We start from the raw sequence: 15,822 nt of genomic DNA on the forward strand, positions 1-15,822 counted from the left end.
ACTGAACATAGATTACATAGAAATCATAAGATCGTAACTAATAGGAGAATTCGGCCCATCAAGCCTAATCTGCCATTCAATCATGACTGATCTATCGTTCCCTCCTAACCCCATTCTCCCTGCCTTCTCCCCATAAACCCTGACAAATAACCATATAACCCAAAAAATTGTAGGCAAAATATGACAGCTCTTGTTTGAGTTTAGTTTATTGTCACGTGTACTGAGGTACAGTGAAAAACCTTTGTTGCGTGTTAACCTGTCAGCGGAAAGACAATACATGATTACAATGGAGCCATCTACAGTGTACAGATACATGATAAGGGGAATAACGTGAATAACATTCGTGCTATAAAGTCTAGTAAAGTACGATCAAAGATAGTCAGAGTTGTTGGCAGGATGACATAAAAAGCTGGGGTAACTCAGCGGGACAGGCGGCATCTCTGGAGAAAAGGAATAGGTGGCGTTTCAGGTCAAGACCCTTCTTCGGGCAGAGTCTGGGGAAAGGGAAACGAGGGATATAGATGGTGATATAGAGAGATATGGAGCAAATTAATGAAGGATGCGCAGAAAAGTAACAATGATCGAAGAAACGTGGAACCCACAATGGTTTGTGGTAACGACTTTGGGTTAAAACGTGGTCGTAGAGCGGGAGAGTAGGAGCAATCACAGGAGGTGCAGCAAGAGAACTCTTGTCAGAGAGAACTCAGTTGCCTGGTAACAGCTGGGAAGAAACTGCCCTGAATCTGGAGGTGTGCGTTTTCACACTTCTATACCTTTAGCCTGATGGGAGAGGGGAGGAGGGAGTGTCTGGGGTGAGACTCGTCCTTGATTAGGCTGCTGGCCTTGCCGAGGCAGTGTTGAGGTGTAGATGAAGTCAATGGATGGGAGGTTGGTTTATGTGATGGGCTGCGTCCACAATTCTCTGCAGTTTCTTGCGGCTTTGGATGGAGCTGTTGTCCCTGCGGCCCTGCACTGGGAGAACGTGCTATCATCCCTTTAGAAACATAGAAAATAGGTGCAGGAGTAGGCCATTTGGCCCTTCGAGCCAGCACCGCCATTCAATATGATCAAGGCTGATCATCCAAAATCAGTACACCGTTCCTCCTTTTTCCCCATATCCCTTGATTCCGTTGGCCCGAAGAGCTAAATCTAACTCTCTCTTGAAAACATCCAGTGAATTGGCCTCCACTGCCTTCTGTGGCAGAGAATTCCACAGATTCACAACTCTCCGGGTGAAAACCTTTTTCCTCATCTCAGTCCTAAACCCCTTTTTCTTAAACTGTGACCCCTGGTTCTGGGCTCCCCCCACCCCCCCAACATGGGAAACATTTTTCCTGCATCTAGCCTGTCCAATCCCTCAAGAATTTCATATGTTTCCATTAGTTCCTCTCCCATCCTAAATTCCAGTGCCAGACCATAAACACCATGTACTTTATCATGGCATTAAACTTTATCACTTCTGTGGATGTATTGGATCGATTAAATACACAACGTACAAAGATCCTAGTGCACGGTACCCCTGCGAAACACAGGCCCCAGCATGCGGCTTGGTGAAAGAACTCCTCCATCTATGTCGCATCTTGTGAAGCCATCTCCTAATGCGTGGCACAGCTGTAGATCGCACAGTCTCATGCATGGCTCTGCCATGGTAGACTTGATATAATATATGTTGCCTCAATGGAAGTTCATAAGTTATATGAGCAGAATTAGGCCATTTGGCCCATCAAGGCTACACCGCCATTGAATCATGGCTGATCTATCTCTCCCTCCTAACTCCATTCTCCAGCCTTCTCCACACAACCCCTGACACCCGTACGAATCAAGAACCAGTCAATTTGCATCTTAAAAATATCCAGACTTGGCTTCTACAGCTGTCTGTGGCAATGAATTCCACACATTTACCACCCTCTGATAAAAAAGAAATTCCTCGTCATCTCCTTCCTAAAGGCACGCCCTTTTATTCTGAGGCTGTGGCCTGTGGTCCTAGACTCTCCCACCAGTGGAAACATCCTCTCCACATCCATTCCATCCAGGTCTTTCACTATTCGGTAAGTTTCAATGAGGTCCCAGCCTCATCCTTTTGAACTCCAGTGAGTATAGGCCCATTGCGGTCAAACGCTCATCATTCCTGGCATCATTGTTGTAAACCTCCTCTGGACCCTTTCCAATGCCAGCACACCCGTCCTCAGATATGGAGCCCAAAACTGGAGCTCACAATACTCCAAACGCGATCTGGCCAGTGCCTTATAGAGCCTCAGCATGACATCCCTGTTTTTATGTTCCAGTCCTTGAAATAAATGCTAGGAAACACTCTAAACACCAGCGCCCGTTTTGCTCAGTGTTCATCTTCACTTACTTGGCAACTGACTGGATCATCTTTGAGGATGTATCCTTGATGTTCGTCAGGAACCTCTCCGTGCCTCCTTTGAGGATATCAAACAACCCTCCCTGGTGTGACACATCATTTTCAACACCTGAGGAACACGGTTAACAAGAAATCCATAAGTATTCATACTTAATCAGGCTTAGTGCAGCATGGTGGCGCAGTGGTAGAGTGGCTGCTTTCACTTACATGTTATTATCATTATAAATGCACATGATACTTTTAATGCCTTGTAACTGCATCTTTTGATTGGTGGCAGGCCAACTTCCCTCAGGGATAAATAAAGTTGTATCGTATTGGATCCTTACAGCGCCAGAGACTCGGGTTCGATCCTGACTACGGGTGTTTGTCTGTACAAAGTTTGTATGTTCTCCCCATGACCTGCGTGGGTTTTCTCCGGGTGCTCCAGTTTCTTCCCACACTCCAAAGACGTATAGGTTTGTAGGTTAATGCAAAATTGTAAATTGTCCCTAGTGTGTGTAGGATAGTGTTAATGTGCGGAGATCGCTGGTCAGCGCAGACTTAGTGGGCCGAAGGGTCTGTTTCCGTATCTCTAAACTGAACTAAACTTAATTCCCCCTCGTCACAAATTCCCCAAACTTTGACTTCTATTTTATTCACATAAAAGGTCTGTGATTATTTTTCCCTATGTTTTATTAAGGCAGTATATTCAATTAACCATGTCTAGGAAGGAACTGCAGGTGCTGTTTTACACCGAAGATAGACACAAAATGCTGGAGTAACTTCGCGGATCAGGCAGCATCTCTGGAGAAATGGAATAGGTGACGTTTTGGGTCGAGACCCGTCTTCAGGCAGAGTCAAGTCTGAAGGGTCTTGACCCGAAACGTCACCTGTTCCTTTTCTCCCGAGATGCTGTGGATCAGTCATATTAACTGACTTGATCGTGTCTGTCTTCTATGATGTATATCCAGTTCCTGATCCAGACCGGGTTTTTCTATATGCCAACCAGCTGTTGGTAGGGTGGGATTCAGCTACCAGGGGGGGTCAAAGGGAACTAGGCGCGGAGACGACAGCCCACGATGTATTGTATCCTCTGAGCATTCACGCAATGAAGGATTTATGCTTCAGCTTGACTCACGGTGATTGAATGGGGCAAGAACATGGTGTCAGAAGTGTAGAATTACACCTCCATCGCGTTTCAGTTTAGAGTTTTTACACTTTGATCTGTTCTACCATGGCTGACTCCTTTCGCAAGCCCGAGCCGCTAGTGTTTGATGTGGACATCGGAGAGCATTGGTGTAACTTCGAGGAAGAATATGCTGTGTACACGGATGCAGCGCATCATGATAAAGCCCCAGGGATCCAGGCGTCTATTTTCCTGAACTTGGCTGGCTTGGAGCCATTCGACGTGCGAAGCTGTCACCCCAGCGGAGTCCATCCATGATCCGGTATGTTTAAAAAACAAGCGCAGACAACTTTGTGACCCGCAAACCAATCTCCTTATGGAGCGCCACAAGTTTTCTGTGCGCAGCCAAAACCAAGGAGAGCCTGTGGAGGCTTACATAAACTCGCTGAAACACATTGCCAGCAAGTGCAGGTTTGGTGATCTTTGTGACGAGCTCATCAGAGACAGGCTCGTACATGGCATTCTCAATGACAAGGTGAGATTGGGACTTCTGTGTGATTCGGAGCTCACTCTGCACAGGGCCGAGTAGCATCGTCGTATCCACGAGGCAACGGATACACACTTTAAGGCTTTGAGCTTGGCACCACACACCACTTATGATGTGGATGCTGCGGGCACGTATTTCAGGATGCAATGCCAGCCAACGAATGTGCCTGGTAGGTTTGGTGCTCCATTTATTAACAGATGCGCTAACCGTGGAGGCTCGCACACGGCCATCCGCGAAGAGCGCCCGGCTTTTGGGGAAATTTCCCATGGTTGTAAGCGTAAAAATCATGTCTTCAGATGCTGCCGTTCCCGTGTGCGCAGGTCTGAGACCAACCAAGCTGTCCACCTGCTTCAATCCGAGTCTTTCCACGAAGCCTCTGATTACTCTCCTATTAACACCGAGGAATATTTGCCTGCGGTAGACGGAATTGGCCTAAACATACATTCCTTACTGGAGCTGTCGAATGAACACCGCGGTCCCATGGTCAATCTTCACGTCAACAATTGGGCTGTTGGTACCAAAATCCATACGGGTGCTCGCTGCAATGTTTTATCATTGTCTGATTTTCAGGGTCTGCGGAATGCAGAGACTATCAAAGCTACCTCTGCCACGCTGCTTCCCTCTGGGGGTGGCGAGGTGCGCCCCATCGGAAGCGTGGAGTTACAGTGCCGCCTAGCTGCACCTTCCTACAAATTGAATTTCTTTATCGTCAGGGGGAAGGTCGGCCCTCTGCTTGGCATCGACACCTGTATCGACCTAGGTTTGGTCTCCTTCGGTAAAGCTTTACACCAGCTTGCCCCTGATCCAAGACTCCACTCGGCAGATTCTCACAAGCGACGATAATCTTTTCAACGACGAGCTCGGCAAGCTCCCTCTCCGACACACAATTGTTACCGACCCATAGGTCCTGCCTGTTGTGCGTCCTGCACAACGTATCCCGGTCGCCATGCGAGTGACCTGCTGAGTTACTCCCAAAATGCTGGAGTAACAATAGACAATAGGTGCAGGAGGAGACCATTCGGCCCTTCGAGCCAGCACCGCCATTCAATGTGATCATGGCTGATCATTCTCAATTAGTACCCCGTTCCAGCCTTCTCCCCATACCCCCTGACTCCGCTATCCATAAGAGCTATATACAGCTCTCTCTTGAATGCATTCAGAGAATTGGCCTCCACTTCCTTCTGAGACAGAGAATTCCACAGATTCACAACTCTCTGACTGAAAAGGTTTTTCCTCATCTCAGTTCTAAATGGCCTACCCCTTATTCTTAAACTGTGGCCCCTTGTTCTGGACTCCCCCAACATTGGGAACATGTTTCCTGCCTCTAACGTGTCCAACCCCTTAAAAATCTTATACGTTTCGATAAGATCTCCTCTCATCCTTCTAAATTCCAGTGTATACAAGCCTAGTCGCTCCAGTCTTTCAACATATGATAGTCCCGCCATTCCGGGAATTAACCTAGTAAACCTACGCTGTACGCCCTCAATAGCAAGAATATCCTTCCTCAAATTTGGAGACCAAAACTGCACACAGTACTCCAGGTGCGGTCTCACTAGGGCCCTGTATAACTGCAGAAGGACCTCTTTGCTCCTATACTCAACTCCTCTTGTTATGAAGGCCAACATTCCATTGGCTTTCTTCACTGCCTGCTGTATCTGCATGCTTCCTTTCAGTGACTGATGCATTAGGACACCCAGATCTCGTTGTACATCCCCTGTTCCTAACTTGACACCATTCAGATAATACTCTGCCTTCATATTCTTACCACCAAAGTGGATAACCTCACACTTATCCACATTAAACTGCATCTGCCATGCATCTGCCCACTCACACAACTTGTCCAAGTCACCCTGCAACCTCATAGCATCTCTGGAGAAAAAAGAATGAGTGATGTTTCAGGTCAGAACCCCATCTTCAGACGTTCCAATCTTCCGATCCGAAACGTCACCCATGTCTCTCGAGCTGCTGCCTGACCCGCAGAGTTACTCCAGCACTGTGTGTCGATCTTCAGTACGAACCAGCATCTGCAATTCCTTCCTAGACACAGTAGTGTTCTTTGATCTGTATTCTTCATCTGAGGTCCAATACATATAAAAGGCAGACCTGAAATTGCAGGGGGGGGCCTGAAACTCAGCAGGTCAGGCAGCATTTCAGGAGAGAAGGAATGGGTGACGTTTCGGGTCGAGACCCTTCTTCAGACTGATGTCAGGGGGGCGGGACAAAGGAAGGATATAGGTGGAGACAGGAAGGTAGAGGGAGATCTGGGAAGGAGGAGGGGAAGAGAGGGACAGAGGAACTATCTAAAGTTGGAGAAGTCGATGTTCATACCACTGGGCTGCAAGCTGCCCAAGCGAAATATGAGGTGCTGTTCCTCCAATTTCCGGTGGGCCTCACTATGGCACTGGAGGAGGCCCATGACAGAAAGGTCATGAGTTACTCCAGCATTTTGTGCCTATATTCAATTAACCAGCTTAATAAGTGGAATGGACGATTAAACATAATTTTCTTCTGATGTAGATAAGGTTTGAAATCTCGTGACACTTACACAACAAGGTCACTCTTTAAGCTGTCCAGTGCTTTCCATCAGAATATGGATGTCATTATTATTTGTGAACAGGTATGTACGGCTATGTGGATGCTTTTCATTAGATAAATCAAGTATATATTGAGATATAAATTGGGCGAGCAATATTTCCACTATGTTGAAAGAATGAGATAGTTATTCCGTAAGCGGCATAAATATGGAATAAATATAGAACAAGTGGTTAACAGGGAGTGGTGTCATTAAATGTGGGTGATGTGTGATTGTGGGTCAAGTTTGAACTTTATTGAATATCCAGCAAAACTGTTGGAAGAGACTCAATAATGTAAACTAGACTCTCTCCTTGCAGTTTGGGATGTATGGAAAGGTACCCGTTGGCTTATAAGCACCTGGAGGAACTCAGCAGGTCAGGCAGCATCTATGGAGGAAGAGGGATGGTGGACGTTTTGGATCAAGACCCTGCAGTAGACACACCCCTCTGCAATTTCAGGTCTGCCTTTTATATGTATTGGACCTCAGATGAAGAATACAGATCAAAGAACACTACTGTGTCTAGGAAGGAATTGCAGATGCTGGTTCGTACTGAAGATCGACACAAAGTGCTGGAGTAACTCAGCGGGTCAGGCAGCATCTCGAGAGACATGGGTGACGTTTCGGATCGGAAGAAAGATTGGAACGTCTGAAGATGGGGTTCTGACCTGAAACATCACTCATCCTTTTTCTCCAGAGATGCTGCCTGACCCGCTGAGTTACTCCAGCGCTTTGTGTCTATCTTCAGTGAAGAGAACTAGTTGAGATGATCAATTCAACCTCAATTCATTAAAAATGATAATTCTGATCTTGTAATCACCAGATAAACCACAGTGAGAATCTCTCAGCACACATTTCTAAATATCCTGGCGCAGTAGAAAAGGGTGTGGTGGAAAGTGTGAAGGATAGAAATGATTTTTGTTGACAGTGCAGCTTCGAGACATCCTAATGACTTGCAAAGTGGTGTATGAATACAACCTCTTCATTTCCTCTGGTGCTGCAGGCAGCTGACACTCGACAGCCCAGCTTCTTGCAGAGCTGGACACATTTCAACATAATGGGCCCATTATTAACACACATTTTTGTTGGGCTTCCTCCCTGCAGCAGCTTACTAACGCGTCCCACTCGAGCAGAAACGGACAAAACCGAAGTGCGCAAGAAAAATTGTGCGGATTAGTTATAGAGTCAATAGACAATCAGGTTGGTTTAGGCGCACTGAGCGGAGGTGACAATAGACAATAGACAATTGGTGCAGGAGTAGGCCATTCAGCCCTTCGAGCCAGCACCGCCATTCAATGCGATCATGGCTGATCACTCTCAATCAGTACCCCGTTCCTGCCTTCTCCCCATACCCCCTCACTCTGCTATCCTTAAGAGCTCTATCCAGCTCTCTCTTGAAAGCATCCAACGAACTGGCCGCTGACTGGCTCTCTGACTGAAAAAGTTCTTCCTCATCTCCGTTCTAAATGGCCTACCCCTTATTCTTAAACTGTGGCCCCTTGTTCAGGACTCCCCCAACATTGGGAACATGTTTCCTGCCTCTAATGTGTCCAATCCCCTAATTATCTTATATGTTTCAATAAGATCCCCCCTCATCCTTCTAAATTCCAGTGTATACAAGCCTAATTGCTCCAGCCTTTCAACATACGACAGTCCCGCCATTCCGGCTGCACGCCCTCAATAGCAAGAATATCCTTCCTCAAATTTGGAGACCAAAACTGCACAAAGTACTCCAGGTGCGGTCTCACCAGGGCTCGGTACAACTGTAGAAGGACCTCTTTGCTCCTATACTCAACTCCTCTTGTTATGAAGGCCAACATTCCATTGGCTTTCTTCACTGCCTGCTGTACCTGCATGCTTCCTTTCAGTGACTGATGCACTAGGACACCCAGATCTCGTTGAACATCCCCTCTTCCTAACTTGACACCATTCAGATAATAATCTGCCTTTCTATTCTTACTTCCAAAGTGAATAACCTCACACTTATCTACATTAAACTGCATCTGCCATGTATCCGCCCACTCACACAACCTGTCCAAGTCACCCTGCAGCCTTATTGCATCTTCCTCACAATTCACACTACCCCCCAGCTTAGTATCATCTGCAAATTTGCTAATGGTACTTTTAATCCCTTCATCCAAGTCATTAATGTATATCGTAAATAGCTGGGGTCCCAGCACCGAACCTTGCGGTACCCCACTGGTCACTGCCTGCCATTCCGAAAGGGACCCATTTATCCCCACTCTTTGCTTTCTGTCTGTCAACCAATTTTCTATCCATGTCAGTACCCTACCCCCAATACCATGTGCTCTAATTTTGCCCACTAATCTCCTATGTGGGACCTTGTCGAAGGCTTTCTGAAAGTCGAGGTACACCACATCCACTGACTCTCCCCTGTCAATTTTCCTAGTTACATCCTCAAAAAATTCCAGTAGATTTGTCAAGCATGATTTCCCCTTCGTAAATCCATGCTGACTCGGAATGATCCCGTTACTGCTATCCAAATGCTCAGCAATTTCGTCTTTTATAATTGACTCCAGCATCTTCCCCACCACTGATGTCAGACTAACTGGTCTATAATTACCCGTTTTCTCTCTCCCTCCTTTCTTAAAAAGTGGGATAACATTTGCTATCCTCCAATCCACAGGAACTGATCCTGAATCTATAGAACATTGAAAAATGATCTCCAATGCTTCCACTATTTCTAGAGCCACCTCCTTAAGTACCCTGGGATGCAGACCATCAGGCCCTGGGGATTTATCAGCCTTTAGTCCCATCAGTCTACCCAAAACCATTTCCTGCCTAATGTGGATTTCCTTCAGTTCCTCCATCACCCTAGGTTCTCCGGCCCCTAGAACATTTGGGAGATTGTGTGTATCTTCCTCAGTGAAGACAGATCCAAAGTAACGGTTTAACTCGTCTGCCATTTCTTTGTTCCCCATAATAAATTCCCCTGCTTCTGTCTTCAAGGGACCCACATTTGCCTTGACTATTTTCTTCCTCTTCACGTACCTAAAAAAACTTTTGCTATCCTCCTTTATATTATTGGCTAGTTTACCCTCGTACCTCATCTTTTCTCCCCGTATTGCCTTTTTAGTTAACTTTTGTTGCTCTTTAAAAGAGTCCCAATCCTCTGTCTTCCCACTCTTCTTTGCTATGTTATACTTCCTCTCCTTAATTTTTATGCTGTCCTTGACTTCCCTTGTCAGCCACAGGTGTCTCTTACTCCCCTTAGAGTCTTTCCACCTCTTTGGGATAAATTGATCCTGCAACCTCTGCATTATTCCCAGGAATACCTGCCATTGCTGTTCTACCGTCTTCCCTGCTGGGGCCTCCTTCCAGTCAATTTTGGCCAACTCCTGCCTCATACTTCTGTAATCCCCTTTGCTATACTGTAATACTGACACTTCCGATTTTCCCTTCTGCCTTTCCATTTGCAGAGTAAAACTTATCATGTTGTGATCACTGCCTCCTAATGGCTCTTTTACCTCTAGTCCCCTTATCAGATCAGGATCATTACAAAACACTAAATCCAGAATTGCCTTCTCCCTGGTAGGCTCCAGTACAAGCTGTTCTAAGAATCCATCTCGAAGGCACTCTACAAACTCTCTTTCCTGGGGTCCATTTCCAACCTGATTTTCCCAGTCTACCTGCATGTTGAAATCTCCCATAACCACCGTAGCATTACATTTGTGACATGCCAATTTTATCTCCTGATTCAACTTGGGGTCTTTTTACCCTTACAATTCCTCATTTCTATCCATACTGATTCAACATCTCCTGATTCTATGTCACCCCTTGCAAGGGAATGAATATCATTCCTTACCAGCAGAGCAACCCCACCCCCTCTGCCCACCTGTCTGTCTTTTCTATACGTTGTGTACCCCTGAATATTCAGTTCCCAGCCCTGGTCCTCTTGGTCACGTGTGGCGGCGCCTAACGGCTGTGGCTCGCTGGCAGTCTGTTCGTCTTTTTTCCTTTTTTTTGTTGTGTGTCGGTGTTGGGATGGTTTTTGTTTTTGTTTTTTTGGCTGTGTATGTGCGGGGGGGTGGGGTGGGGTGGGGGGTGGTGGGGGAAACCTTTCCTTTTTAGGTCTCTTCCTCACGGCGCGGGGCGCGGCTCGGCCGCGGGCCTTCCATCGCCCGCGGGGCCTTCCATCGCCCGGTGCGGCTCGGCTGCTGGACTTTACACCGCTGGTGCAGCTCGGCCGCCGGACCTAACATCGCCCGGTGCGGCTAGGCCGCGGGACTTTACATCGCTGGTGCGGCTCGGCCGCGGGACCTAACATTGCCCGGTGCGGCCGCGGGACAGTTCAGCGCCAGGCGCGGCTCGGCCGCGGGGCCTTCCATTGCCCGGCACGGCTCGGCCGCGGGACTTTACATCGCTGGTGTGGCTCGGCCGCGGGACCTAACATCGCCCGGTGCGGCTCGGCCGCGGGACTTAGCAGCGCATGGTACGGCCGCGGGGCCTTCCATCGCCCGGCTCGGTCACGTGACGTTTCAGCACCCGGTATGGCTCGGCCGCGGGGCCTTCAATCGCCCGGCTCGGCCGCGGGACTTTTCAGCGCCCGGTGCGGCTCGGCCGCGGGGACTTCCATCCCCTTGCGGGGACTGTGCGGGTCGGTCGGGGACGAGCTGTTTGTCCGTGGGCGTGGGGAAGAGAGTGGAAGTTTTGTTGCCTCCATCACAGTGAGGGGGTGTTTGGAGTCACTGTGATGGATGTTTGTGTTGGGGTCATGTGTCTTGTGTTCTTTTTTTTTTGTGTGTGACTGCAATGTAATTTCGTTCGGTACCTCGGTACCGAATGACAAATAAAGCTCTGTATTCTCTGTATTACTCTGTATTGTAGCCATGTCTCAGTGATCCCTAAAACATCATACTTGCCCATGACTAACTGAGCCTCAAGCTCATCCACTTTATTTTTTATAGTACGCGCATTTAAGTACAACACTTTAACTTCTGTATTTACCTCCCCTCTCACATCGGTCACAAATGGCCCTGCCCTTAATCTCTTTTCCCCTCTAGAACTTCTGTTCCCATTCTTCCGAGAGTCTTCTGCAATATCTCCTGAATTCCCTTTAACCTCATCTTCATATTCACAATTTGTTAACCCCTCCCCCCCACTACTTAGTTTAAAGCCACAGGTGTCGCACTAGCAAACCTGCCTGCCAGAATGTTTGTCCCCCTGCTGTTAAGATGTAACCCGTCCCTTTTGTACAAGTCACCCCTAGCCCAGAAGAGTCATAGTGATACAGTGTGGAAACAGGTCCTTCGGACCAACTAGCCCACACCGGCCAGCATGTCCCAGCTACACTAGTCCCATCTGACCGCATTTGGTCCATATCCCTCCAAACCTGTCCTATCTACGTACCTGCCTAAGTGTTTCTTAAATGTTGCGATAGTCCCTGCCTCAACTACCTCCTCTGGCAGCTTGTTCCACACACCCACCTCCCTTTGTGTGAAAAAATGACCCTTCAGATTCCTATTCAATCTTTTCCCCTTCACCTTAAACCTGTGCCCTCTGGTTCTCGATTCCCCTACTCTGGGCAAGAAACTCTGTGCATCTACCCGATCTATTCCTCTCATGATCTTATACACCTCTGTAAGATCACCCCTCATCACCCCTAGTTACGGCTGGAAGAGAAGACATTCTACACAACTGAGGGGTGGGAAGCTTGTTGTGGGTGGTTGTAGTTGCCTCGGGGCATTTATCTCAGTTCTTCCAGTTGGTTTGGACATTGCGGTGGTTTCTTACACAGAGGCACAACATGAGAGACCCTCCAGTCTTCCGCACCTCACCCATTCCTCTCCAATTTCACATTTTTCGTCCCCAGCTTCCCACCAGGTCCTAAGATACACTTGATCACACCCTGGGAATTTATTTACCTTAATGCCTTGGAAAACATCTCGTCAAGATATCACTATTAACTCCCCTGGATTTCCTGCCATCTATGTCTTTCTCCGTGGTAAATACAGGTGAGAAATAGAACATTTCTTTAGAAAGGAGATGAGGAGAAATTTCTTTCGTCAGAGGGTGATGAATCTGTGGAATTCTTTGCCACAGGCAGCTGTGGAGGCCAAGTCACTGTGTATTTTTAAAGCAGAGATGGACAGATTCTTGATTAGTCAGGGTATCAAAGGTTATGGGGAGAAGGAAGGGGAATGGGGCTGAGTGGGAAAGATAGATCAGCCACAATTGCATGGCAGAGTAGACTTGATGGCCTAATTCTGTTCCTTTGACATGAGACATGAAATGATCATTTTGAGGCTGGTCCATTCTCCTGTCCCTCTGTACACAGACAATCTCATTGATCTTTGAGGTAAGGCACAGAAGGCTAGTGTGGACAAATGGACAGCATGGACGCAGTGGGCCGAAGGGTCCAATTTTGAGCTGTACAGCCCTGTGATTCTATGATACCCCTTGTGGTCCTGGCTTTGATGATTCTGCAGAGGTCTCAAATTCAATAACAATAAACATATTAATAAGTCCACTGAGTACGGGTTGTCGGTGTGACTTTGCGGGTTTGAAAGAAAAACAAACCAGAGCCCATTCTATTTGTCAATTTGTGTGCTAACGAGCAACATAAAACTGAACACAGATGGAATAATCAAATAGAAACGAGGGCACCGCTGTAGCGGCATCATTGTTTCTGACCTGATTTCTACATGAGCTTCCTGGCTTGCATCTACGTGGAGAACCAAGTTACAGTCCTGAGTCTAAACAATCTTGACAGCAGGATTTTAACTATCAAATCCTCTTTAATAACAAGATGAGTGATGCTGATCACCAATCAGTAACAACACAGTGCACCTTAAACTTGAATGCGTTTGTTACTACAAGACACACATTTATATGGCTTTGCTTGGTTTAGTTGTGTTCAGAGATGCAGCGCGGAAACAGGCCCACCGATTCTGCGCCGACCAGCGATCCCCGCAGACTAACACCACCCCACACACACGAGGGACAATTTTTTTTTTACAGTGATACCAAGCCGATTAACCTACAAACCTGTACGTCTTTGGAGTGTAGGAGGAAACCGAAGATTTCGGAGAAAACCCCACACAGCTCACGGGGAGAACATACAAACTCTGTACAGATAGCACCCGTAGTCAGGATCGAACCCAGGTCTCTGGCGCTGTAAGGCAGCAACTCTACTGCTACGCCAGGAAGATTAAAAAAAATCCTTTGCTGAAGAAGCAGGCCACCCACCTGCATTATGCACATTGTTCAGAGATCCTCCCGGTTTGTTCCATTGCGGCTTTGTACTTGCAACCGTGCTGTTGGTGATTCCTCCATTCTGCTCCAGGAACTGTTAAGAATGAATATCAATTACCACCAAACTGAAGTAAAATCCCAGAGTTTCGTGAGAGAATGATTCGGACACAATACAAATAAGAAAAGGCAAAGACTGCACGCCAATTGGAAATGAGTCTGCAACTGTTTCGGAGTGAGAGCAAGAGTGAGTCCAGAGGGACTGCTGCACTCAGACCCAACACAAAGCTCAGCTTAGCACTCACAGGCAGGTCCAGCGGGTTACCTATTGTGGCTCGAGTGCAGTATGTGCAGCTGACTGCAGCTTACATGCGTCACATTTACAATTAAAATGGAGTAAATCTTCCTCGATTTTCATCCTAACTACGAACATGGGCAGGCTCAGCCAGACAAAAGTTCCACATTTTTTTCATCCGATGATTTGAAAGTTACCAAAACTATAAAGAAAAACATGGTGCATCATAAATCCAAATAGTGAAGGGAACACTCTTCAATTGAAGCAGCACGGTGGTGCAGCAGTAGAGTTGCTGCCTTACAGCACCAGGGACCCGGTTCGATCCCGACTACAGGTGCTGTCTGTACGGGCTTTGCACGTCCCGTCCCCCCGTGACCTTCGTAGGTTTTCTCTGAGATCTCCGGTTTCCTCCCACACTCCAAAGATGTACAGGTTTGTAAGTTAATTGGCTTGGTAAAATTGGAAATTGCCCCTAGTGTGCGTACGATGGTGTTCGTGTGCAGGGATCACCGGTCGGTGCGGACGCGGTGGGCCGAAAGGCCTGTTTCCATGCTGTATTTCTAAACTAAACTGACGCAACCCTCCTCCTTTAGCTAACTGCAAATCTACAAGGTCTTACAATTTAAAAAAGCCCATGAGATACAGTTTGATCAGTCCACATTGCCCAATATAATCAGGCATTAAAACACATTCAGCTATTGCTTTAATAATTCTCTGCCACAGTAGGCAGTGGAGGCTAATTCACTGGATGTTTTCAAGGGAGAGTTAGATTTAGCTCTTATGGCTAACGGAATCAAGGGACATGGGGGAAAAGCAGGAACGGGGTACTGATTCTGGATGATCAGCCATGATCATATTGAATGGTGGTGGTGCTGGCTCGAAGGGCTGAATGGCCTACTCCTGCACCTATTTTCTATCTTTCTATGTATGTTTCCATCTTTCTATAATCAAATCCATATTTTAATAACACAGGGTGCACTATCAGAGCTGCAAGAATCCCCAGACACACTTTTCTTCTTCCAAGGTTTTCCACTGCAAAACTAATTGTTACACATAATTGTAATTTGGCACATAAATGACGGAAAAGTGTTTCCTAACTAGTAAAGTATATTGTGTTCAAGCAATTAAAACAGTTCCATCCACATTGAGACAATAGATGTGAGCAATCCGTGTGCAATCGGTGAGCAATAGATGCGATTCTGAAGAAGGGTCTCGACCCGAAACATTACTCATTCCTTCTCTCCAGAGATGCTGCCTGTCCCGCTGAGTTCCTCCAGCTCTTTGTGTACATCTTGTCTTACACCTTGTAAGTTAATTGGCCTTTGTAAATTGCCCTCATAATTGATTGCCCATTCAAACCAGTTCTCTGATATCCCACTCTCTCATCCACTCTCTTCACACTAGGGGCAATTTTTACAGGGCCAATTAACCTACAAAGCCGCATGTCTTTGGGATGTGGGAGGAAACCGGAGTATCGGGAGGAAACACACACATCGTGGAGAATTAATATACTGGCGGAGGGTGCCACAACTGCGGTGTCCCCTCGGAAGATCCAAAGGCTCGTCGGACCGCAGAACCGGGAACCCGTCTGGAGGTCCTGAAGACTTGGAGGACCACGGCATCGGGAGAGAGCCGCTGGATTTTTGCAGCAAAAACGGAGAGACTGTCGGCCTGAGCCACTGGGAACAAAAAGGGACCCAGCGGGGGGGGGGCACTGAGAATGAAG

At 47.2% G+C, this 15,822-nt stretch overlaps 1 protein-coding gene across 7 annotated transcripts in view; it reads right to left on the reverse strand.

Moving 5' to 3' along the window:
- Positions 1-15,822, reverse strand: part of gak (cyclin G associated kinase) — a 113,017-nt gene that overhangs the window by 59,736 nt on the left and 37,459 nt on the right. For all 7 annotated transcript variants that reach the window (XM_078431562.1, XM_078431592.1, XM_078431583.1 and 4 more), the window contains 2 exons: positions 13,799-13,898; positions 2,357-2,474 (listed from right to left, as the gene is read on the reverse strand). In XM_078431562.1, the coding sequence (XP_078287688.1) occupies positions 2,357-2,474; positions 13,799-13,898 (218 nt within the window). The remainder of the gene's footprint in view (positions 1-2,356; positions 2,475-13,798; positions 13,899-15,822) is intronic.

This window comes from Rhinoraja longicauda, chromosome 3 (assembly GCF_053455715.1).
Source record: "Rhinoraja longicauda isolate Sanriku21f chromosome 3, sRhiLon1.1, whole genome shotgun sequence".
NCBI lineage: Eukaryota > Metazoa > Chordata > Chondrichthyes > Rajiformes > Arhynchobatidae > Rhinoraja > Rhinoraja longicauda.